The 24,121-nt window shown below is 44.8% G+C and overlaps 1 protein-coding gene across 2 annotated transcripts in view; it reads right to left on the reverse strand.

Moving 5' to 3' along the window:
- Positions 1-23,608, reverse strand: part of GPKOW (G-patch domain and KOW motifs) — a 123,052-nt gene extending 99,444 nt beyond the window's left edge. The window contains exons 1-11 of one of the 2 annotated variants that reach the window (XR_007460470.1): positions 20,184-23,608; positions 19,258-19,412; positions 19,034-19,158; positions 16,870-16,979; positions 15,869-16,082; positions 15,318-15,450; positions 14,516-14,642; positions 14,188-14,311; positions 14,030-14,099; positions 13,199-13,284; positions 10,343-13,104 (exon numbers count right to left, since the gene is read on the reverse strand). Coding sequence is in view for 1 of the 2 variants with exons in the window: in XM_049643828.1 (XP_049499785.1) it covers positions 12,970-13,104; positions 13,199-13,284; positions 14,030-14,099; positions 14,188-14,311; positions 14,516-14,642; positions 15,318-15,450; positions 15,869-16,082; positions 16,870-16,979; positions 19,034-19,158; positions 19,258-19,412; positions 20,184-20,359 (1,455 nt within the window). In the remaining variant the exon portion in view is untranslated. Of the gene's footprint in view, positions 1-9,360; positions 13,105-13,198; positions 13,285-14,029; positions 14,100-14,187; positions 14,312-14,515; positions 14,643-15,317; positions 15,451-15,868; positions 16,083-16,869; positions 16,980-19,033; positions 19,159-19,257; positions 19,413-20,183 lie in introns of those variants that run through there. The other variant, XM_049643828.1, reaches the window with a different exon arrangement.
- Between the last annotated feature and the right edge of the window lie 513 nt (positions 23,609-24,121).

Below are 24,121 nucleotides of genomic sequence, written 5' to 3' on the forward strand. Positions count from 1 at the left end.
ACTCTTTGATTCAAGGTATGACCAGAGTCCCTAGAAGGACAGGAAGCTGGGACTTTGCTGAATTTATAGCATATAATTAGGATGTGTTGACCCTGCTTGGTAATAAATGGTTATTTAATAAATGATAGGTATGTTGGAGAGGGAGGAAAAAAACCCTACAGTTAACCTTATACTTAATGGCTAGTGCTTTTTTTCCCTAAAACCAGGAACAGATATCTATTCTCACCATTACTATTTTACATTGTACTAAAGACTCTAGTCAGTGCACCAAGGCAAGAAAAAAAACACACACAAGGCAACCAGATTGGAAAGGAAAAAGTAAAACTGTCTTTATTTGAAGACAATATGATTATCTAGTGGAAAATCCAATGAAAAAAGCTAGTAAATTTAATGTTTAGCAAGATTGCAAGATACAAGCCTCAGCAACTTCTTACTCAACACGTTCCCAGAGGCAAGGGAAACAAAAGCAAAAATGAACTATTGGGACCTCACCAAAACAAAAACCTTCTGCAAAACGAAGGAAATAATCAGCAAAACTAAAAGGCAACTGACGGAATGGGAGAAGGTATTTGTAAATGACTTATCAGATAAAAGGTTAGTATCCAAAATCTATAAAGAAGTTATCAAACTCAACACCCAAAAAACAAATAATCCAGTGAAGAAATGGGCAAAAGACATGAATAGACACTTCTCCAAGGATGACATCCAGATGGCCAACCAACACATGAAAAAATGTTCAACATCACTCATCATCAGGGAAATACAAATCAAAACCACAATGAGATACGACCTCGCATCTGTCAGAATGGTTAACATTAACAACTCAGGCAACAACAGATGTTGGTGAGGATGAGGAGAAAGAGGATCTCTTTTGCATTGCTGGATCTCTTTTGCAAACTGGTGCAGCCACTCTGGAAAACAGTTCCTCAAAAAATTAAAAATAGAACTACTCTATGAGCCAGCAATTGCACTACTAGGCATTTATCCCAGGGATACAGGTGTGCTATTTCAAAGGGACACATGCACCCCAATGTTTATAGCAGCACTGTCAACAATAGCGAAAGTATGGAAAGAGCCCAAATGTCCATCGATGGATGAATGGATAAAGAAGAAGTGGTGTATATATATACAATGGAGCATTATTCGGCAATCAAAAAGAATGAAATCTTGCCATTCGCAACTACATGGATGGAACTGGAGAGTATTATGCTAAGCGAAATTAGTCTGTCAGAGAAAGACAAATATCATATGAATTCACTCATGTGAGGACTTTAAGACACAGAACAGATGAACATAAGGGAGGGGAAGCAAAAATAATATAAAAACAGGGAGGGGGACAAAACATAAAAGACTTAAGCATGGAGAGCAAACAGAGGGTTGCTGGATGGGTTGTGGGAGGGGGGATGGGCTAAATGGGTAAGGGGCTTAAGGAATCTACTCCTGAAATCATTGTTGCACTATATGCTAACTAATCTGGTTGTAAATTTAAAAATTTTTTAAAAATTAAAAAAAAGATTGCAAGATACAAGACCAATGTACAAAAATCAACTGTATTTTTATACATTAGCAATGAACAACTGGAAATTGAAATTAAAAAATAATATGTACAATAATATCAGGAAATATGAAATACTGGGGTACCTGGCTGGCTCAGTTGGTAGAGCGTGCTACTCTTGATCTCAGGGTCATGAGTTCAAGCCCCATATTTGAGCATGGAGCCTACTCTGAAAAAAAAAAAGAAATATGAAATATTTAGGGATAAATATGACAGAAGATGTGCAAGACCTATATACTGAAGACTACAAAAACTGTTGAGAGAAATTAAGGAAGGCATATATAAATGAACCTTTTTCATGGGTCAAAGGCTAAATATTATTAACATGTCGATTCTTCCCAAATTGACCTGTAGATTTGATCCAAATCCAGTAGTCTCTTTTGTTGTAGAAATTGACAAACATTTTCTAAAATTCATATGGAAATATAAAAGACCTACAATAGCCAAAACAACTTTGCAAAAGATTAACAGAGTTGAAGGGCTAACATTACCTGATTTCAAGAATCATTATAAAGCTACAGTAATCAACACAGTATGATACTGACACACAGATAGACAAATATATCGATAGAACATTATAGAGTCCAGAAACAAATTGATACGTATATGGACAACTGATTTTTTTTCTTTCCATTGTGGTGAATAAGTGATTTTTGATAAAGCTTTAAAGCAATGCAGTGGAGAAAGGATAGTCTTTTCAACAAATGGTACTGGAATAGTTTGATAGCCACCTGCAAAAGAATGAGCTTGGATCTGTACCTCCCACCATACACAAAAATTAATTCAAAATGAAATGAAGTCCTAAATGTATAATCTAAAACCATGAGACCTCTAGGGGTTCCTGGTGGCTCAGTCAGTTGAGTGTCTGACTTCAGCTCAGGTCATTATCTCACGGTTTGTGAGCTCGAGCCCCATGTTGGACTTGCTCCTGTCAGCGAAGAGTCTGCTTTGGATCCTCTATCCACCTCTCTCTCTGCCCCTGCTCCGCTCGCTCTCTCTCTCTCTCTCTCTCAAAAATAAATAAATATTTTTTAAAAACCATAAAACTTCTAGAAAACCTTTGTGACCTTGGATTAGGCAAAATTTTCTTTGATATGACATCAAAAGGACAAACCAAAAAGAATAAATCGATATGTTTGCCTTCATCAAAATTTAATATTTCTGTTTTTCTTTTTTTTAACATTTTTTAATGTTTATTTATTTTTGAAGGAGAGAGAGACAGAGCATCAGCGGGGGAGGGGCAGAGAGAGAGAGAGGGAGACACAGAACCCAAAGCATGCTCCCAGCTCTGAGCTGTCAGCACAGAGCCTGATGCAGGGCTTGAACCCACAAACTGTGAGATAATGACCCGAGCCAAAGTCAGACACTTAACTGACTGAGCCACCCAGGCACCCCAACATTTTTGTTTTTCAAAAGACGTTGTTGAGAAAATGAAAAGACAAGCCACACACTGGAAGAAAATACTTGCAAAGCATCTATCTGATAAAGTATCTCTATCCAAAATATATAAAGAACTCTAAAAACTCAACAAGGAAACAAACAGCCCATTTTTTATAAATAGGCAAAGAATTTTACCAGAACTTTCATCAAAGAAGATATACAGGTGGCAAATAAACACGTGAAAAGATGCTCAATATCATTGGTTATTAGGGGTACGAAAATTAAAACCACAACAAATACCAGAAATAAACATTGGAATGGATAAAATCCAAATGACTGACCATACCAAAATTTGTCGAGGATGTGAGGAACTAGAACTCTTGTACACTACTGGTAGGAATGTAAAATAGTATAATCACTTTGGGAGACAGTTTGACAGAGTTTTCTGTTTGTGTGTTTGTTTTTTGGTCATAAGGTCAGTTATTCTTTATACAATTATTTATTGAAAGCTTACTATATGCTACATAGTGTGCTGGACACTTGGGATATTGACAGTTTATTAAAACATTATGGGGCGCCTGGGTGGCTCAGTCGGTTGAGTGTCTGACTTTGGCTCAGGTCATGATCTCACGGTTTGTGGGTTTGAGTCCCACGTTGGGCTCTGTGCTGACAGCTCAGGGCCTGGAGCCTGGTTCGGATTCTGTGTCTCCCTCTCTCTCTGCCCCTCCCTTGCTCATGCTCTGTCTCTCTCTGTCTCAAAAATAAATAAAACATTTAAAAAAAAAACATTAAATGTATATTTATTACGTGATCCAGGCATTCCATTCCCAGAAATCTATCCACAAGAAAAGGAAATGTATGTCCATTCAAAGACTTGTACACTAATCTCCATCAACATCTGAGTAGATAAACAAAAGGTGGTATATCATTGAAGCATTACACAATAGAAAGGAGTGAATTACTGTCACACGCTATAACATGTGTGAACCTTGAAAACATGATGTTGGGTGAAGGAAGCCAGACACAAAAGGTCACATATTGTATGGTTCATTTATAGGAACTATCCAGAATAAGCAAATCTGTAGAGACAGAAAATAGATTAGTAATTGCCAGAGGCTGGTGGGAGGGGAAAACAGAGTGAATGCTAACTGGTACAGGGTTTCTTTTAGAGGTGATGAAATGTTCTGGAATTAGATAGTGGTGATAGTTGCACAACCTTATGAATGTACTAAAACCATTGAATTGTACCCTTGAAAGGGGTGGAAACTATGGTATGTGAGTTTTGTCTTATAAAATTCTTTTTTTAATGTTTACTTATTTTTGAGAGAAAGACAGGCAGAGTGGGAGTGGGAGAGGGGCAAGGGGAGAGAAGGAGACACAGAATCTGAAGCAGGTTCTAGGCTCTGAGCTGTCAGCATAGAGCCCAACATGGGGCTCGAACTCACGGGCCATAAGATCACGACCTGAGTGGAAGTAGGAGCTTAACCTACTGAGACACCCAGGTGCCCCTGTGGGTTTTATTATATATATATGGAATGACCTATTGATACATGAGTCATGTGGATGAATTTCTAATAATTTTGTAGAGTATGTCAGACAGACTCTAGAAAATTTATAGAAAACTCTAGAAAATTCAAAATAAACTGTAGTCACAGAAAGCAGATCAGCGTGTGCTTGGGGATGGGGCTGGGGCCAGAAGAAGGGATTATCAAGGGGCAGAGGAAACTTTTGGGGATAATGATATGTTCACTATCGTGATTGTGATGCTGTTCTCATGGGTGTATACATGTTATAGAAATAATACAACCCGTCTCCTGCCTTCCTAGGCCACCGCCATCTCTTTCTGTGTGCATGTCCTTTTGCAATGTTTCTGATAGCATAAAAAGTCATCTCGTAGGCCCCAAACATGAACAATTATTTATTCACTACTGTGGATATTCTGAATGTTTGTATTAATGCTTTTTGAAAACAATCTACAAATAGGATATGGCAAAGACAAAGGGGGTGGTGTAGCCTTAGTTTTTATAAATGTTCTTCAAGCACTTTTTAAATTCCTTTTTGTACGTTTATTTATTTATTTTTAATAAAAAATATTTATTTTTGAAGGAGAAAGAGACAGAAGTAGAGCAGGGGAGGGACAGAGAGAGAGAGAGAGAGAGAGAGAGACGGAGACACAGAATCTGAAGCAGGCTCCAGGCTCCAAGCTGTCAGCACAGAGCCCAACGTGGGGCTCGAACTCACGAACTGTGGGATCATGACCTGAGCCGAAGTTGGACGCTTAACCAACTGAGCTACCCAGGTGCCCCTCACTTTTTTTTAAAAAAAAGAATAGGCTTTATTTATTTGTTAGAGCAGTTTTAGACTCACAGAAAAATTGTGTGGAAATTAGAACACTGCTCCCCTCCTCCCCATGCACATCTTCCTGCTTGACATCCCACACCAAAATGGTACATTTGTTACAACTGATGAACTTACACTGACAATGGCATATCATCATCACCCAAAGTCCATAGCTTACAATAGAGTTCACTCTTGGTGTTGTACATGCAAACTGTTTTTACAAATGTATAATGCCATGTATACACCACATAATAGACAAAATAGTTTCATCACCCTACAATCCTCTCTGATCTATCTATTCATCCCTCTCTCCCTCCCAACTCCTGGAAACCATTTTTTTATGTTTATTTATTTTTTGAGAGGGAGAGAGACAGAGCGTGAGTGGGGGAGGAGTGGAGAAACACAGAGACACAGAATCCGAAGCAGGCTCCAGGATCTGAGCTGCCAGCACAGAGCCCAAGGCAGGGCTCCAACTCACAAACCGTGAGATCATGACCTGAGCCAAAGTTGGATGCCTAACGGACTGAGCCACCCAGGTGTCCCTCCTGGGAAGCACTTTTTACTGCCTTCCTAGTTCTGCCTTTTCCAGAATGGCATGTAGCTGGAATCTTCTAGTGTGCAGTCTCTCCAGATTGGCTCCTTCTTAGTATATGCATTTAAGTTCCCTCCATAGCATTTTGTGGTTTGATAGCTCACTTCTTTTTAGTGCTGCATAATATTCCACTGTCTGGATGCACCACAGTTTATTTATCTGCTCACCGACTGAAGGACCTCTTGTTTGCTTCCAAGTTTTGGCAATTACGAATAAAGCTGCTGTAGATATCCATGTGCAGGTTTTTGTGGGAACATAAGCCTTCAACTCTTTTTTTTTTTCAACATATGAAATTTATTGTCAAAATGGTTTCCATACAACACCCAGTGCTCATCCCAAAAGGTGCCCTCCTCAATACCCATCACCCACCCTCCCCTCCCTCCCACCCCCATCAACCCTCAGTTTGTTCTCAGTTTTTAAGAGTCTCTTATTCTTTGGCTTTCTCCCACTCTAACCTCTTTTTTTTTTTTCTTCCCCTCCCCCATGGGTTCCTTTTAAGTTTCTCAGGATCCACATAAGAGTGAAACCATATGGTATCTGTCTTTCTCTGTATGGCTTATTTCACTTAGCATCACACTCTCCAGTTCCATCCACGTGGCTACAAAAGGCCATATTTCATTCTTTCTCATTGCCACATAGTATTCCATTGTGTATATAAACCACAATGTCTTTATCCATAAGCCTTCAACTCTTTTGGGTCAATACTAAGGAATGTGATTGCTGGATCATAGAGTCAAGAGTATGTTTGGTTTTGTAGGAAACAGCCAGACAGACTTCCAGAGTGGCTGTGCCATTTTGTGTCCCAGCCTCCAATGGATGCGAGTGCCTGTTGCTCCACCACCTCACCAGCAATTGGTTAGCTGCCATTCTGTGTAGTGCTCTCATTGTTTTAATTTGCAATTTCCTGATGATTTATAGCACTCTTATTTATCTTTTATTTTTTCATCATTCTTTATTATTTTTTAATGTTTATTTTTTGAAGGAAAGAGAGACAGAGTAGACAGAGTGTGAGCAGGGGAGGTTCAGAGAGAGAGAGGAAGACACAGAATCCAAAGCAGGCTCCAGGCTCCGAGCTGTCAGCACAGAGCCTGACGTAGGGCTCGAACTCACAAACCAGAGGATCATGACCTGAGCCAAAGTCGGACGCTTAACTGACTAAGCCATGCAGGAGCCCCACTTGTATTTATCTTTTAAAATTTTATTTATTTTGAGAGAGGGAGAGAGAGCAGGACAGGGGCAGAGAGAGAGAGAGGGAGAGAGAGAATCCTAAGTAGGCTCCACACTGTCGGCACAGAGCTCGATGTGGAGCTTGAACCCACAGACCCTTAGGTCATGACCTGAGCCAAAGTTGGATGCTTAACTAACTCAGCCACCCAGGTGCCCCTAAAGCACTTTTGAAGACAAGGATGGGATAAGGTTATGAGGGAAATCAGAACTCCCAAAGGATTAGTGAGCACAAATAGTGGCATTTAGTCCTCTTTTGAGATGCTGTGGGGAAATATTGAGAGCTTCTCACCCTTTAGCTGGTGGTCTGATGATCCTCCAGCAATGGTAACGCTTCCAGAGAAGTGGTGAAAGAGGGATATATGAAAGGTGCTGGAGATCTGTCTGAGGACTGGGAGGAAAGGTGCTTCCCCAGTTTGAAGCAAGTACCCCAAAGCACCCCAACTGGCACTGATGGGAAAGGTAAGCCTTCCGGGAAACCCCAGTGAGTGGCCAGTGGGAGAATTCATCCCCAACAGTGAAAATCAGCCAGACTGACCAAAGCACTAGAAGGACAAGTGTGTTTACTGTGGTTGGGTGTGGGGGGAGCGGCGGGGGGGGGGCGGGGGGATAGGAGCATCAGCACGCAGCCTTTGGCAGTGGTTGTGTGCAGGTTTCCCATGCTTTTGTCTCAGTGAGAACATGGAGTGTGGCCCTGAAGGCACTGCGGTACCTCTCTGACCTCACCTCCTACTTCCCTCTCCCTCATTTACTCCCCAGCAGCCATGGTGGCCTCCTTGCTATTCCCCAAACATACCAGCAATGGTGCCACCACAGGCCGAGCTGCTGCAGGACTGTCCCTCACTTCTTTCTTATCTTTACTCCTGTGTCACCTTTGTAGCAAAGAAAGCCTTCCCTGGCCATACTATGAATCCTGCCATCTGCCCACTCCAGTTCACTTTTACCCTGCTGTTCTTCCCTGCCCCCACTACACTGCTCCTGCCCCACCCCCCCATGACTCATCACTTTCTAGCATACTAGGTAATTTACCTCTTGTGTTTTTTGCTTACTGTCTCTCAGCCTCACTGGAACCGCAGATGCCACAAGGGCAATGATCTTTGTCTGTCTTATTCATGGCCATATCCCCAGCATCACATCTGCCATATAGTAGGGACTCATGTTTGTTGAATGATTTACTCTCTACTTTTCCCCCAGCATGCAGAACAGTACCTGGAATACAGTAAGGGCTCAATAGATGCCTGTTGAATGGATTGGGGCAATAGGAGCACTTGGTGAGGACCCACTGCCCTTCATACAGCTTTCCAAGTTGTTGGGCACTTAATCCTTCTGCGTGGTGCTGGAACATGGAGGTTAACAGGAGCCAATGTGGGGGTGGAGGGGAGGATTCCCTGGCTGAGGAAGGAATGTCAGAGGAGAATCTAACTGCATGCATCTGCCACCAGGCTCAGCCCTTAGGCAACAGAGTCCCAATCACCCAAATAACTCACTCTCTGAAAGGTAAAGAAACTGCTTCTTGATCTGCTGCCACAAATTTATGACAGGTTTTTTAATGTTTATTTTTGAGAGAGAGAGAAGCAGAGCATGAGTGGAGAAGGGGCAGAGAGAGGGAGACACAGAATCTGAAGAAGGCTCCAGTCTCCAAGCTGTCAGCACAGTCTGATGTGGGTCTTGAACCCACAGACCATGAAATAATGACCTGAGCCAAAGTTGGACGCTTAACTGTCTGAGCCACCCAGTTGCCCCTGCACAGTGTTTAATAGAGGCAGCACCCTGCCAGGGAGACTTCTGGAGACTTAGCAGAAGAGGCAGATGCTTTTTCAACCACATCTTGCTCATACCCTGTGATGTGGAAGAAGCCAGTCTGAACAAATTGTACGGGTCACAGCCCCGGCCTTGTGAGTGGCCCAGGGAGAATTCACAGGCTCACAGCTGTTGTCACAGCAATAGCTGGCAAAGGGCAACCTTGGTAGCCGGCAAGCACCAGGCATTGGGCCGAGAGAAAACTGTGCAGGGTCATCTTTCTTTGTGTGCGATGAACAAGGGACAGATCAGGAAAGTTTCTTGATGCTGTCCACACTTCTCAGAGCGTAAGGAGCCTGTCCTGGACCTGAGGGATCAGGAGGGATGAACTCAGGGGAAACAAAAAGCCACCGTGGTCTGTTGGGGGACGAGGTGTTCTGTTAGGGCTATGTGTTCGGGACACAGGGTTGTATTTAAGAACTTCAGACCCGTTTTTTTTGTTGTTTTTTTTACCTACATAAATGTTTATTTTTGAGAGGAGGCACAGAGAACCCTGAGCAAGCTCCTTGAGGCCAGCACAGAGCCCTAGGCTGGGTTTGAATTCATGGAACAGTGAGATCATGACCTGAACTGAAATCAAGAGCCAGACACTCAACTGACTAAGCCACCCAGGCGCCCCCAGCCCATTTTCTTTAATGTTTTATTTTTGACAGAGAAACAGAGACAGAGACCATGTACGAGCCGGGGAAGGGCAGAGAGAGAGGAGACACAGAATCGGAAGCAGGCTCCAGGCTCAGAGTTGTCAGTACAGAGCACAACCCAGGGCTCAAACTTGTGAGCCATGAGATCAAGACTGACTGAGCCACCCAGAGGCTCCCTCCCTCCCCGACCCTGTTTGTATTTTTTTTCCCTTTGGCTCTGTTTTTAAAGACAGGCTCAGGAGAAATGTCATCTCCAGGAAAGCAAAATCTGATGAAATCTATTTTAAGTATTATGACACATGGAGGAGAGGAAGGGATTGTCTGAAACTGCCAGGTTATACCACATTGCAGGGCAGAGACAGAGGACCAGTACCATTCTCCAGGAAGCTTTAAGCTCTTCTTGAGGGTGTTATCAAGATGAATTTATTATGATTTGGAGAAAGGAGGAGGCCTTCTTGACTGGGTGTAGCACATACAATAAGGCAAATGGACTACTGGACGTGCCAGATTGGGAGCCTTTAGAACTTGTGACCCTTCCCCCCAACTTGAAAAATACAACCCAGCCTGGAACTCCGGGGACAGTGTGTACCATCACAATTATGACTCAGCAACGGGAGAAACTAGGGGTGGGGGTTTGTCCTCTGCTGTCTGCTTTAACCGCCCTGCTTGGCCAATCCTGAAAACAGAGGAGTTCTGGAATTAATTAGGGATCAGTAAATTAGTAAATCAGTAATATCTGTCTGTACAATTATACTTCATAACACATTTTAAAAAATTAATGTTTATTTATTGTTGAGAGAGAGATAGAACATGAGTGGAGGTGGGGCAGAGGAGACACAGAATCCGAAGCAGGCTCCAGTCTCTGAGCTGTCAGCACAGAGCTTAACGCAGGGCTCGAACCCATAAACCACAAGATCATGACCTGAGCCAACAAAGTCAGACACTTAACTGACTGAGCCACCCAGGTGCCCCTGTGCAATTGTACTTCACACTGGGGTTATGATACTGGAAGGTCTTCCAATCATCCCCTTACCTTACTCAGCATATGGCCATTGATTTGGCCAACTGTTTTTCTATACCTGCTCATTTTGGCTCTAAACAGCATTCTGCTTCTGCTGGGCAGAGACAGTAGCTTACCTTTATCGCCCCGCTCTAGGGGTAGTTGCCAAAGAGGAAGGGGATGGGTGAAATAGGTGAAGGGGATTAAGAGGTAAAAACTCCCAGTTATCAAAAAAAAAAAAAAAATGTCAGGGAGACGAGGAGTACACCATAGGGAATGGAGTCAATAATGTTGTAATAATGTTGTATGGTGACAGATGGTAGCTACACTTTTCTTAGTGAGCATGGAGTAATGTATTAGAATTGTTCAATCACTTGACGTTGTACACCTGAAACTAAGATAACATTGTATGTATGTATGATAACATGTATTCAACAATTAAAATTTTCAAAAGATTTAATCAGATAAAAAAGAGTTGTAATAATTTTAATGTGATAATTAAATTATTTTTAAAAAAAAATTCTACAGCACTGGGCCATGTCCTGACAGGTCAGGAGTACATACCAGTGGTCTAGATCTAACTCAAATACCATTTATTACATCAATAACTTAGTGCCTAGGGATGATTTATTGTTTTTTTATTTTGTAGTTTTAATTTTATCTAAATCCAAGTTAGTTAACATATAGTGTAATAAAACTATTTTTACCTTCATATATATCAATATTTTCTTTATATACGTAGGTACTCTGATTTCGGGTGTATATATTTATAACAGTTATATCATCTTTTTAAAACAAATTCAAGTTAGTTAACATATAGTATAGTATTGGTTTCAGGAGTAGATTTAGTGATTCATCAGTTATAGAGAACACCCAGTGCTCATCATTCCAAGTGCCCTCCTTAATGCCCATTACCCATTTAGCCCACCCCTCCACCCAACACCCCATCAGCAACCCTCAGTTTGTTCTCTGTATTTAAGAGTCTCTTATGGTTTGCCTCCCTCTGTTTTTATCTATTTTTCCTTCCCTACCACTATGGTCATCTGTTTCTTAAATTCCACATAGAGTGAAATCATATATTTATCCTTCTCTAATTTCACTTAGCATAATACCCTCTAGTTCCATTCACGTAGTTGCAAATGGCAACATTTCATTCTTTCTGATCGCCGAGTAATATTCCATTGTACATATATATACCACATCTTCTTTATCCATTCATCCGTCGATGGACATTTGGGCTCTTTTCTTACTTTGGCTATTGTTGATAGTGCTGCTATAAACATGGGGGTGCATGTGTCCCTTCGAAACAGCACACCTGTATCCCTTGGATAAATGCCTAGTAGTGCAATTGCTGGGTCATAGGGTAGTTCTATTTTTAATTTTTTGAGGAACCTCCAAACTGTTTTCCAGAATGGCTGCACCAGTTTGCATTTGGGGATGACTTAGAAGCAATTGGACCTAAAGCTCTTGCTTCCCTTGTTGATTTTGGATCTCAGCCCATTAAATGGGAAAAAGTTTGAGGGCTGTCTGACAATAACCTTTTTGAGAGTCCAGTTACCTGGATCAGAGAAATCCTACCTGGGACAAAACTTTTTTTTACTTTCTAGCCAAAGTTTGGGGACTAAAACAGGGGCCCTGAAATTAACTGACTCCTCTGGGAAATAGTGCAAACACATCCCATTTGTGGGTAGAAGCCTCCCTTCCTCTGGACTCTCATCACTGGCTCAAGACATCCTCTGGACATCTGGTCTGGACCAAGAGTAAAAAGTAGAGCCACCAATGGGGCGCCTGGGTGGCTCAGTCAATTAAGCTTCTGACTTTGGCTCAGGTCATGATCTTGCCATCTGTGACTTTGAGCCTCGTGTTGGGCTCTGTGCTGACAGCTGAGTCTGGAGCCTGCTTCGGATTCTGTCTCTCTCTCTCTCTCAAAAATAAACATTTAAAAAATTTAAAAAAAAGTAGAGCCACCACTAGGATTCTTCTTCAGGAAGTTGTACAGAGATGTGGCACTCCAGACTCCATAGCGTCTGCTCAGGGGACACACTTCGTAGCTTCTGTATTCCAAGAATGAACTTGTAAGCAGACAGATCCTTGAACTTGTCTGTCAGCCCATGCAGGGAGGTGGGGCTGAAGCCTGGAACGGCTCCCACCTCCGTCAGCTCAGCTCCCGCTTCTACTCAGCTCAGCACACACTTACGATCTTGTCATTTTACTGAGTTTCTGAAATGATTTTTATTACACACTAGCTTCTGGAGAATACCAGGTTTGTTTCGAGCCTCCCTTCAGGCCCATCTATCTTATGCCCTGTCCCTGTCCTGGTCCTGGGGCTGAGGTGCAAGTGGAGGATGGAACAATGACCTCCCCACCTTTGTGAAGACTGGCTTTCCACACCGTACAGAGCAGGCGGCAGCATTGGGGGTGGGAGCGGGGCCATGGGTCAGTCTTCATCTGAGTCACTGGGGCCCAGGTACTGGCAGACAGCATCATAGTGAAGTTCCACCAGCTGATTCTCTCTCTGCAGCTGCACCACAGCCCGGCTCCGTACTCTGTCCCAGTCCAGCAGGCGGCCCACCTAGAGTAGCAGCGGGTGGAGTCAGCAGAGCCAACCCAGACTCTGGGACATCCCCTGCATGCTCCCACCCCCCACGCCCAGGTCTGGGACTCACCTTTCCAGCCTGTGGCCCCAGCACCACCATAACCCGGTTGCCTTGGACCTTGGGGACCAGGGTCTCCAGCATGTCTTCCCTCAGGCCTACAGATGAGGGGAGGGAGTGAGGCCCACAGCCAGGACTAGCCCACCCAGGGTCCTGTCACAAGTCCTTTTCTGTATTCCTGAGAGCCACTCTGTACCCTGTTGACAGGTGTGGGTGAGGACACCTAAGGAGCAGTTCCTAAAAAAGGGAGCACTTATGTAGGAAGATGATGGGTGATGACAACAGATACCATTTACTGTGGGCACGTTATATGCCCTGCCCTGCCCTGCACAAGGAGTTCAGGACACATCTGTACAAGAGGGAGAAATAGCTCATTTTCATGTCAATGTCGCAGATGGGGAAAGGAGGGGCTCAGATAATCACTATCACAGAAGCGCCTAATGTTCTGTCAGAAGATTCTGGGCCTTGGGGGCGCCTGGGTGGCTCAGTCGGTTAAGCATCCAACTTCGGCTCAGGTCATGATCTAATGGTTTGTGAGTTTGAGCCCCGCATTGGGCTCTGTGCTGACAGCTCAGAGCCTGCTTTAGGTCCTCCGTCCCCCTCTTTGTCCCTCCCCTGCTGGTTCTCTCTCCCTCCCTCCTTCCCCCTCTCTCTCAAAAATAAATAAATAAGCTTAAAAAAAGACTCAAAATTAAAAAAAAAAAAAGATGATTCTGGATCTTACAAAATATCCGAACTCTACCCTATCTCCCATCCTCTGCCCACACCAGCCTCTTGGTCTAAGACAGCCTTCCCATCAGCCTCCAGGATGATAACGACCCAGTGGCCATCCCTCAGACTCACCTTCCAGGACCTGGCCTTGATCTGTTCGACACACACAGGTATCTGGGCTGAGGACATCTTCGATCGTCATCTGGGGAGGTCAAGGGATGTGAGAATCTTGGAGTTATGGGGACCTAGTCCCTGGGAGAGGAGGAGGACCCAGGTTGCAGGGTTCCCACCTTGGTGTTGTAATACTGGCCACCCTTGTGCAGCTTGTCCACAAAGCGTACGCGTAGGTCCCTGTGCAACCAGTGCTGGCTCCTGGGACCTGCCTTCTCATTCTTGGCAGCAGGCTCCCCCTGTCTGTGGAAAGGGGCCAACACGGGGCTTAGATCATCAGATGCACATTCTACTCACCCCACCTTTGCTGCTGCTGTGAAACCCACCCATAATGCTGTCTCTAGTTCCTTCTATGTGCCTGCCTTGCCCTGGAAGCTTTCTCTGACTGCTGGAGCCTCTCCACAGCCTTGCCTTCTCCCCCCCCATCCCAGATGCCCAGGGTCCCACCGGTCAGGAAGGTGTTTTCGCTTCCTCTGTGAGTCCTCTTGCTGGCTGGGGAGGTCCTGATCCCGGAGGGCCTTCCATGACGAAGCTGTTCCATTCTGTTGCACTGAGGAAGTTTTACGCATCTGGCCTACACAAGGGTGTGTGGGGAGAAGGAGGAAGGAGCCTCAGTGTGCCATTCTCTTACCTTGCAGGCTACACCTCAGCCTCAGGCCACCTCCCACTTGCCTCAGTGTCCCCTCCTACTATCATGACTTTGCCTACACCAATGGAATGCTCTCCCCTTCCCTTCAACTGCTGGGGCTTCCTTTAGAAAGCCTTCCTCAGCCACTCGAGCCTGCGCTGATGCTGCTAATCTGAGGCGACCACCTAGTATGGGCTAGAAAATCCTGAGAGCTCTGTCAGCACCAATCTCCCATCTGCCAAACTGCCCCATCCTGCTGCCATGCCTAGAATGCCTTCATCCCTGGTCATGGCCTAGTCCCAACTGCCCTCACTCCCTAGAAGAAGAGAGGCTCATCACCCTGAATAGACCTCCCAAAGATAGGAATTGGTTTCCATACCTGTTTATTCTCTCTCAGAAAGAAGCAAACGAAAGCCCTAGGGTTACTACATCAATTTTTCCTCAAACTGAATAAACCACTTATCTTCATTCTCGCCTCCTGACCTCTGACCAGAAGTCACACCTGCCAGGCAGACTGTTGATCTCCCTGCCAACCCCACCACCTGGGACAGGCCCTACCACCCCCCCCCCCCACCCGGAATGCTTCTCCAACTCTCCCAGCTAGGTAAAAAGCTCACTCACTGAGATCCAAGGAATTCTTGTCAAACTCCTGCTGTGAGATAGGTTGCAGGTAGTACTCACTAACAGTCACCATGCGGCTCCCCACGGCCAGGCGAACCATGGCCCGAACGTTGTCAGGATCGAGGCCCTCTACCTGAATGGTTGGGGGGAAGAAGTTAGGAATGTGGACTAAACCCACATTCCTAGGCCCCAGCTGTCCACTCTTATTTCCAATAGGCTTGACCCCTGTGTCTCCCCCACCAGACTGACCCAAGGCCTGGGACAGGCCCTGGTCCATATGTCTCCCCTGCCAGACTCTGTGGCTTAGATATATTTTAAGAATTTAATCCTCAGGAACATGTGGCATATGGCATTCTTTTAGTTGGAAACTGAGGCTCAGAAAGGCCCAGCAAGTGGTTCTGAGTTACCGAATGAGGCAGCAAGCCAGGCATGCCTGAAAGACAAGGACTTCCAGCCCTTTCCACCCCAAACCCAAGTCTTCCTCCCTCTGGCCCTCACATCAATCTTCCCCGCTGCCTGTCTCAGGCTCCCGGCACAGTTTTGTTCCTTACCTTCCCATAGAGGCCTCGGTGTGGGCCAGAAAGAACCACCACAGCTCCCCCAGGCACCAGTCCTTGAGGCTGGTCTTCCTTATCCTTCTCTTGCTCCTCATCTGGCTTTGGCAGGTGGTGGGGGCCAGTGGGGGCCAGGGCCTGGACCTCAGTCAGGTTGGCACCCAGCCCTAACCCCTTTGGTCTCAGTGAGTTGACACGGGGCTTTACCACTCTGCAGGGAGCACAGTATGTGAGCTTGTTGGCCAGGAGAGGGGGAAGATGTAAGTTTTCAGTGCCTCCCCCACGCACTACTATTCAAATTCCACCCTGTCAACATGTTCAAGAATAGCCTTCCCCATCTCACACTAGGACTGCTTTTGATTTACAGAAATAACAATTTCATTTGGTCCAACCTAATAACACATTGGATAGACCATCTATTACATAGTATCTACAGCAGGACCTGAGGCAGATCCCTGTAATCAAACACCCTGATATTTCTACAGGGGAAATCATACAAATGTTCACGCCAAGCAGGAGAAATAGACTATAAAATGCTCTGTGTCTCAGGTCATGTTTGGCTACTAAATGGCTTATGAAAAAGATGTTTGGTTTTCAGAATTCTTTGGAGTTGAGAACTGAGAAGAAGGGACCATAAGTCTGTGTGATAATAGCAAATGTCTAGTCTATGTTTATTTGGGGCCAGGGCCTGCTGTAAGTGCTTTATGTGTATAATTTCACATAACTCCACAACAGACCTGGGAAGTCAATATTGTCATCATCTCCATTTCCAGATGATGAAGCTGATGTTCAGAAAAGTAACCTTTACATAAATGGGATCTCGTTACAGAGTTTCAAAGGGTAAATAGGAGATTGAAACAGTAGTGGAAAGGCTTACTAAATTAATTAGGGTGGTAACATGCCCTCTCCCTGCCTGGATGGTTTTGGATGGGTGGTAACCATGGGGGTCTTGTTCGCTGCCCCCATCTGTTGCCCCTTGCCCATACCCTAGAACTCACTGATTGAACGTGCGGCCAATGCCCTCGCCAGGTTTCCAGCCCATGCCTCGTAACATGGCCAGCCCATAGGCCTCTACAGGGACTGCCTCGTAATCAGCTTCTTCCGGCACCTACAGGTTCAGGCAGAGGAAGGACGGTTAGGCTTGGCTCACAGTGGGTCCTCTGAAGTGCGCTTACTAACACCCACAGGGTGACCCTCAATGCTTCTTTTCCAATAAGCTCAAGGTTAGTTTTGATTTCCTCTTGCTGTCTCTCACTTTACTCCTCCATGTTGTCCTTCAACAAATAATTATAAACCACCTGTTCTGTGCCAGGTACTAATCTAGGTGATGAGGATAAAGCAGTAAACAAAACAAAAACCCTTGCTCTGTGAGGCTTACCTTCTAGTTGTACAGACACACAATAAATAAAATACCTAAAACATGGTATGTCAGGTAGTGATAAGTTATATAAAGAAAAATAAAGCAGCTTAAGGGGATGCAGAGGGATGGAGAAGAGAGGGTTACTGAGTTGATATCTGAGCAGAGACCAGAAAGAAATGACAGAGGGAGCCAGGAGGATATAGAAGGGAGAGTAGTCCAAGCAGAGAGAACAATAAGAGCAAAGGCCCTGAGGCAGGACAAGATCTGGTGTGGGAAGAGCATCATGAAAGTCAACCTGACTGAAACAGTGCTGTGGAGGCAGAGAGGGTGGTGAGACATTAATCAGGAGATCTGGGCTGGAGCTACAGGAGGCTGGCCACCACACAAGGGGACCCAGTGAGGAAGTTACAGCAATGGTCCAGATGACAGATACTTGTGGCTCAGACCAGAGTGGTGATGGTGAGAAGTGGTCAGATTCTGGATGTATTCTGCAAAGGGACATGATAGGATTTTGCTGAAAGGCTGTACCTGGGGGTATGGAATAAAGAGGGGAGTCAACACTAAGGTTTTTTGGCTGAGAGGAAGGATAGATGTACCTGGGTTCAACTGAGATGTGGAAGGCTGGGGGAGGAGAGGAAATGAGAGAAATGAGGCCAAAGAGGGAACAGGGTGGAAAGTGAGATGAAGGTCCTATTTTTTAAGATGAAAGACATCAGAAGACATCTGAAGGCCAATGAGAACAGTTCAGTCAAAAGAGAGGGTGGTCTGGGGCTGTAAGAGAAATAGGCCCCAAAGAAGCATCGTTAAAAAATTGTGAATAAAGAGGTGAAAAGTGGAATCCATGTGTATGAAAGACAGACTTTGTTGCTTCTGTAGACATACCCCTCACTTCTCCTTATCGATCACCTCCCATCCTCACTCCAATTCTTTATACTCACTTTAGACACACTGCAAGTTGCTTCACCAATGGGCACACACAACACCGACTCCCTGCCACCATGCTATTGCTTAGGTTGTTGCTGCCATTGGTACTCACCCTGCTCCTCCCTCTCTCACTAAACCCTACTTGTCCTTCCAGGCCTCACTCCTACCACTCTGGTCTGAGGCTCCATCATTTCTAGCCTGCACTGCTAGTCTCCTTGCTTCTGCCTTTACTTACTAGTCTGTTCTGCTCATAGTAGCCAGAGAGATCCTGTGAAATCTTAAGTCTTCACCCTTTCTGCTCAGAGCCCTCTCATGGCCCTCATATCATTCACAATAAAAGCCAGAGTCCTCACCATGGCCCACAAGGCCCTGCCTAGTTTAGCCCTAGCCACTTCCTACTTTCCAATTTTGTCACTTTCTACCTCTGCTTAATATGGTGTGATAGATTACACTCTGTCATCATAGACAGTTCTACTTGGCATTTAATATTATTAGTGTTCCTATGTGTCTTGAAACTTGTGTTTCTGGTCTTGGGATGCCTGAAATTGTCTACTACTCCTCCCCTTCACTTATTCCCCTCCAGCTACACTGGTCTCCTTGGTGTTCCTCAAACACTCTAGGCAGAGTCTACCCTCAGGATCTTTACATTTCCTGTTCCATTTGCTCATCTTGTTCAGATAATTCCAGAATGCAAGTGATTTTCCACACCTCAGTATCTGGATTCCTTTGTTAATGCTTCCAAAAAAGGACAGAAGGAGGAAGAGCTAGGCAGCAGGCCTCTAGTACACACACTGACTTTCCCTGCTGGGTGCAGAGAGGCAAGCCTGGCAGACAGGGCAAAGAGAGGCTGGGGCTGGAGGAGTTAGGGGCCAGCTCACTGTCTCAGCTCGGGGTTCGCTGTCTGCCCCTTCTCCGTTAGGGAGGCATCCTTTCTGGATCATGGGGATAGCAAGCATGGGGTCGATACCCGAATTTTCTCTCTCCTCCAGGGACTTCTTGGAGTCTAAGGAAGAATGGGAGGAAGCAATGAGGCCCAACCCTCTCCTTCCATTTTCCTCCCCCTCTTCCTTCACTGGGGCAAGGCAAAGAGGGGATCACTTACCTTCAATGATCTCCTTTACAGCTTGAGACAGCACCCCTTCCACCAAGGCCTCAGTGTTTGTGGATGGCCCAGGAGCCTGGGTCGGTGGCTGCCTGCGATGGCCATTCTGGATCAAAGGGATGACGAGTTCCTTGGGGGTTTCTGAGGGCTTCACACTGATGTGGACACAGAGATGTGAAGTTGGGAGAATAGCATGGTCAGTGGGTTCTGAGCCACACTCCTCCCTTCAGAGAAAACACAAGAGCCAAACTCACCCCCAGCTGGAGGGACCACACCCTCGCTCTCCTGTCATGTCTCTAATGGTGTTTTCTTTAGATTCTCTCCCCCACCCCCAACTCTTAAATATCAGTGCCTTTGAGGAATCAGCCTTCAGTCCTGGAACCTCTGCTCAGCCCAAGACCCACTTCCGTGGCTTTCACAATGACTCACAAGTCACCATCTTCAGCCCAGACTTTCCCCCAGGTCCAGGCTCCACACCAACCCCTGGATAGCTTATTCTCTTCTGGAAGTCTCTCCCTCCAACTCTCCTTTCCACATTAAGCTGATGACGGCCTCCCCAAAACTCCATCTGCCACTCCACCCCATTCCCTATACTGGAGAAGCTCCACCGCTTCAGCTGACAAACTAGGGGTCCTGTCATTCTCCACTCCTTTCCTTCTCTCAAAACGCACACATCTCAAGGCCCCCAAGTGCTAAAGACACACCCTCTCAGGAATACATCCTCTTTTCTCAAACGCCCTGGCTGTCAGGTCCAATTTCCCCACCTCCCCTGTTACACACTCCCGCCTTCTCGCCTCCACGAATTTCCTCAGGCTGTGATCCAAAGGTTTGGTGGCCGCTGCCACCAAAACAATCAACTCAGATTCCACCCTCCCGCTTGAACCCACCGAACCTAATTCCAAGGGATGAAAGACACGGCGCTTCACCTCTGCAGCTCCCTCCCTTCCAGGGTCTTTAAGAAATCCTTCTCCTCCGGAGCCGCACTCGCGTCGTCTCCCGGATCCGCCAGCCGTCTCCTGGCAGACGTGCGACTGAAGCTGAATGAAATTGGGGCAGCAGAGGCTCCCGCGGGTCGCAAAGTACCGTCTTCAGCGTCCGCCATCTTGCCCCTCTTCCCAGGCGAGTGTGCTGCTTTCTGGGAAGTTTAGTTTGGGCTCAGTTTGACCGGGGCCAGACGACGGGCTTTAGAACTACCTTTCCCAGAAAACACTGCGGCGTCGACTGGCGTACGTGGAACAGGGGCCTTAAGAAGTAATTGTTGCTGTTCTTCATAGGGGCGCGTCGCGCCAATCATATAGGAATATGTGGTTCTTGGGGGTATTCATTCTTTCATTCAGGTAGTGAACAAGTAGTTATTAATCGCCGTGCCCTACTGGTATGGAAAGTGTAGATAAAAATACATCATTTAAGAAAAAAATCTGTGTCAGTTGTGTACAATAACAAATAGACATGTAAATGGTACCTACTGCTGCCAGATTTAATACACCACAAGCTCTGGATTCAAATATTAATAAAATAGACCTCCTCCTTTCTAGAGGATCATAGTCCAGTGGGGAACAATGACCTAAACAGATATTAAAAGTATATATACATGTGTGCCTGGGTGGCTCAGATGGTTAAGCATCCCACTCTGGATCCCAGCTCAGGTCTTGATCTCAGGGCCCGGAGTTCCAGCCCCACGTTGGGTTCCGCGCTGGGTGTGAAGACTACTTTAAAAAATACACATACATACAGTTGACCCTTGAATAATTCAGGGGTTGGGGGATCCAATCCCCTGCCCCCACAGTTGAAAATTTACAAATAACTTATGATTCCTCAAAAACTTAACTACTAATACCCTACTGTTGACTGGAAACCTTAATGATAACCTAAGCAGTAGAGTTACACATATTTTGTATGTTACATGTATTATATACTGTATTTTTTTATACTGTATTCTTAAGAGTAAGCTAAAGAAAAAAATGAAAATGTTATTCAGAAAATCATAAGGAGGAGTGCCGGGGTGGCTCAGATGGTTAAGCATCTGACTCGATCTCAGCTCAGGTCATGATCTCAGGCTTGTGGGTTCAAGCCCTGCATGGGGCTCTGTGCTATCCGTGTAGAGCCTACTTGGGATTCACTCTCTCCCTCCCTCTCTCTCTCTCTGCCCTCCCCCCACTCTCACTCGCTCTATCTCAAAATAAATAAACTAAAAAAAATTATAAGGAAGAAAAAATATATTTATAATACTATACTGTATTTATTGAGAAAAATCCTGGTATAAATAGACACGTGCAGTCAAACCCATGTGGTTCAAGAGTCAACTGTAGTTCCCACTGTTACCCAAAACTGGGTTCACCTTTTGGTAGAAATGGAGCCAAAAGACTCATCCAAGCAAAGAATAGGAAAAGGAAGAGTTTTACTTGCAACAAATAAAGGAGAACACTGGGGATATCTCCCAAAGCAGTGTCTCCTTCAACAATAAAAATGGGTAAGTTTTTAGCTAAAAGTGCATATATATTCATGGAAGGGCTTGCAAAATAGGGAATTCAGCATGGAATTGGAGCAAAGGTCATCTTAAGGCAACTGAGACCAGGTCTCAAGTTAACTGAAGTCAGGAGAGCTGGTCAGCATCATCAATTCTCTGGCTCCAGTTGGTCCGGTATTTGAGTGCTCAAAGGGATTTAAATCCTGCAAAGAGGACTCAAGAATATGTGTCAGGTCAACCTTTACTTTGAATCAGAAATGGAAGTTTTACCACTGATTTATTTTTGCCGATATGATTAGGCTATCTTCTGGCCTGATAGTGTCTCTCTGTCCTCACATTCTTTTGTTTCCTTCAAATCATTATCTACTGAAATCTATTCTTCTGCAATTTCAACACATCTCAGGAAGTTCTACAAGAAATGTGCAAGTAGTGCTTGTCAGGCAAAAATTGCAAGATGAGCAAGAGTCTAAAATGAGTTTTCTTTCTTTTTTTAAGTTTATTTTTTTATGAGATAAAGAGAGAGAACCAGTGAGGGGGGGGGTGGTCAGAGGATCCAAAAGTGGGCTTTATGCTGACAGCAGTCAGCCCAATGTGGGGCTCGAACTCAGGAACCGTAAGACCATGACCTGAGCAGAAGCCAGATGTTTAACTGACTGAGCCATGCAGGCACCTCTAAAGTGACTTTTCTTATGTCAAGAAATTTATGCCTCATCTTTCTTTTTCCAGGGATCACAAATTATTTCTGCTTATACTACCAACATTAAATATGTTGTGAGAGCCACGTTCTAAGGCTTTGAAAGATTAATGGGACAGGTTCCTTTTGTGTAGGACCTTAAAGAGAGAGAAGAGAAATTGAAAGGGCCCCATGAAGGGCTGTTTTTTGAAGGACTGCTTTTTTGCCCATTTCCCTGCTTCTCTTCTTGCTAGGACCAGCACACCTGCCTTACACATTCCTTATAATACAAATAATGTATGTCCTCCTTGTAAGAATGAAGGAGTTAATGATTTCTTTGGAGCCTTCCAGCACAATAGAAAACTTCTAAGGAATGAGTGAGTGAGGCCATCATGTGTGTATTTCAGACCACCGGTGCTAGAAATCTCAATTTTAAGACCCCCTAGCACCAAGGAATAAGTGACTTATGGAGGACACGTGGACCATTCTCCCTGTTCTGTCCAGTTCCTCAATGCCTGAGAGGACACTTACATCAGACCACAATCCTCAGTAAAAACCCCAGACACCAAGCAAAGACAAGACTCTCTCCTTTCCTTTCTGAGTCTCCCAGACACTCTGCCTGTATCTGTACTCTCTCTGTATCTTTAATAAATTCTGCTCTTACTTCTTCTTGGCTCACATTTGATTTTTATGCTGCGTGAAGCCAAGGACCCTCTTGGCTGGTCCTGCGGGACCCTCTCTGGGTCCTCGGACCCAGCCTGCCTTCATCATAAGAGTTTATAAAGTAGAAGGGTGATACTGAAATAGCCACCAGAAATAATACCAGAGATGTGCTAAAAATTCATCCCAAGGAAATCATTAAAGATGTGCGAAAAGATTTTTTTTAAGTTTATTTAAGAAATCTCTACATCCATGGGGCACCTGGGTGCCTCAGTTGGTTAAGTGTCGGACTTCAGCTCAGGTCATGATCTTAAAGTCTGTGGGTTCGAGCCTTGTGTCAGGCTCTGTGCTGACAGCCCAGAGCCTGGAGTCTGCTTCGGATTCTGTGTCTCCCTCTCTCTCTCTCTGCCCCTCCCCCACTCACACTGTTTTCTCTCTCTCTCTCTCAAAAATAAACATTAAAAAAAAAAAAAGAAATCTCGACATCCAATGTGGAGCTCAAACTTATGAGCCTGACATCAAGAGTCACCTGCTCTTCTGACTGAGCCAGCCAGGAGTCCAATGAAAAGATTTTTATGTCAGATTCATCATGGTATTATTTATTGTAGCAAAAGATTGAAGACCACTTAAAGGACAACAGAAGGAGACTGGGTAAATGAATTATAGCACATTTCTTGCATGGAACACATATACTAAAACATTTAAATGTGAAGCTATAAATAAATGAAAGTGAAATGTTTGGTAAGTAGAATAATGTGCTGGGTCAGAGGATGGTCTTGAAAACACAGACCACAATAATCAATCTCATGGCCATGTTTCCAGGCTTAGAAGCCCTGGGCATCCTTAAAGATACCTAGCAGATAAAGACTACAAAGCAACTTTTATAAATGTCGATTTAAATAAAGAGGTAAACTGACGCAAGTTCAACAAGATGAGTTTATTTGGGAACAGCAAAGATTGCAATTCTGGACACCCAAACTGTAGCAAGCTACAGATAAGACCCGAATTACAATTTTTTTCCTATTCCCAAATAAATTCATCTTTCTGAGCTTGCCTCGGTTTAC

The sequence above is a fragment of the Panthera uncia genome, chromosome X (assembly GCF_023721935.1).
Source record: "Panthera uncia isolate 11264 chromosome X, Puncia_PCG_1.0, whole genome shotgun sequence".
NCBI lineage: Eukaryota > Metazoa > Chordata > Mammalia > Carnivora > Felidae > Panthera > Panthera uncia.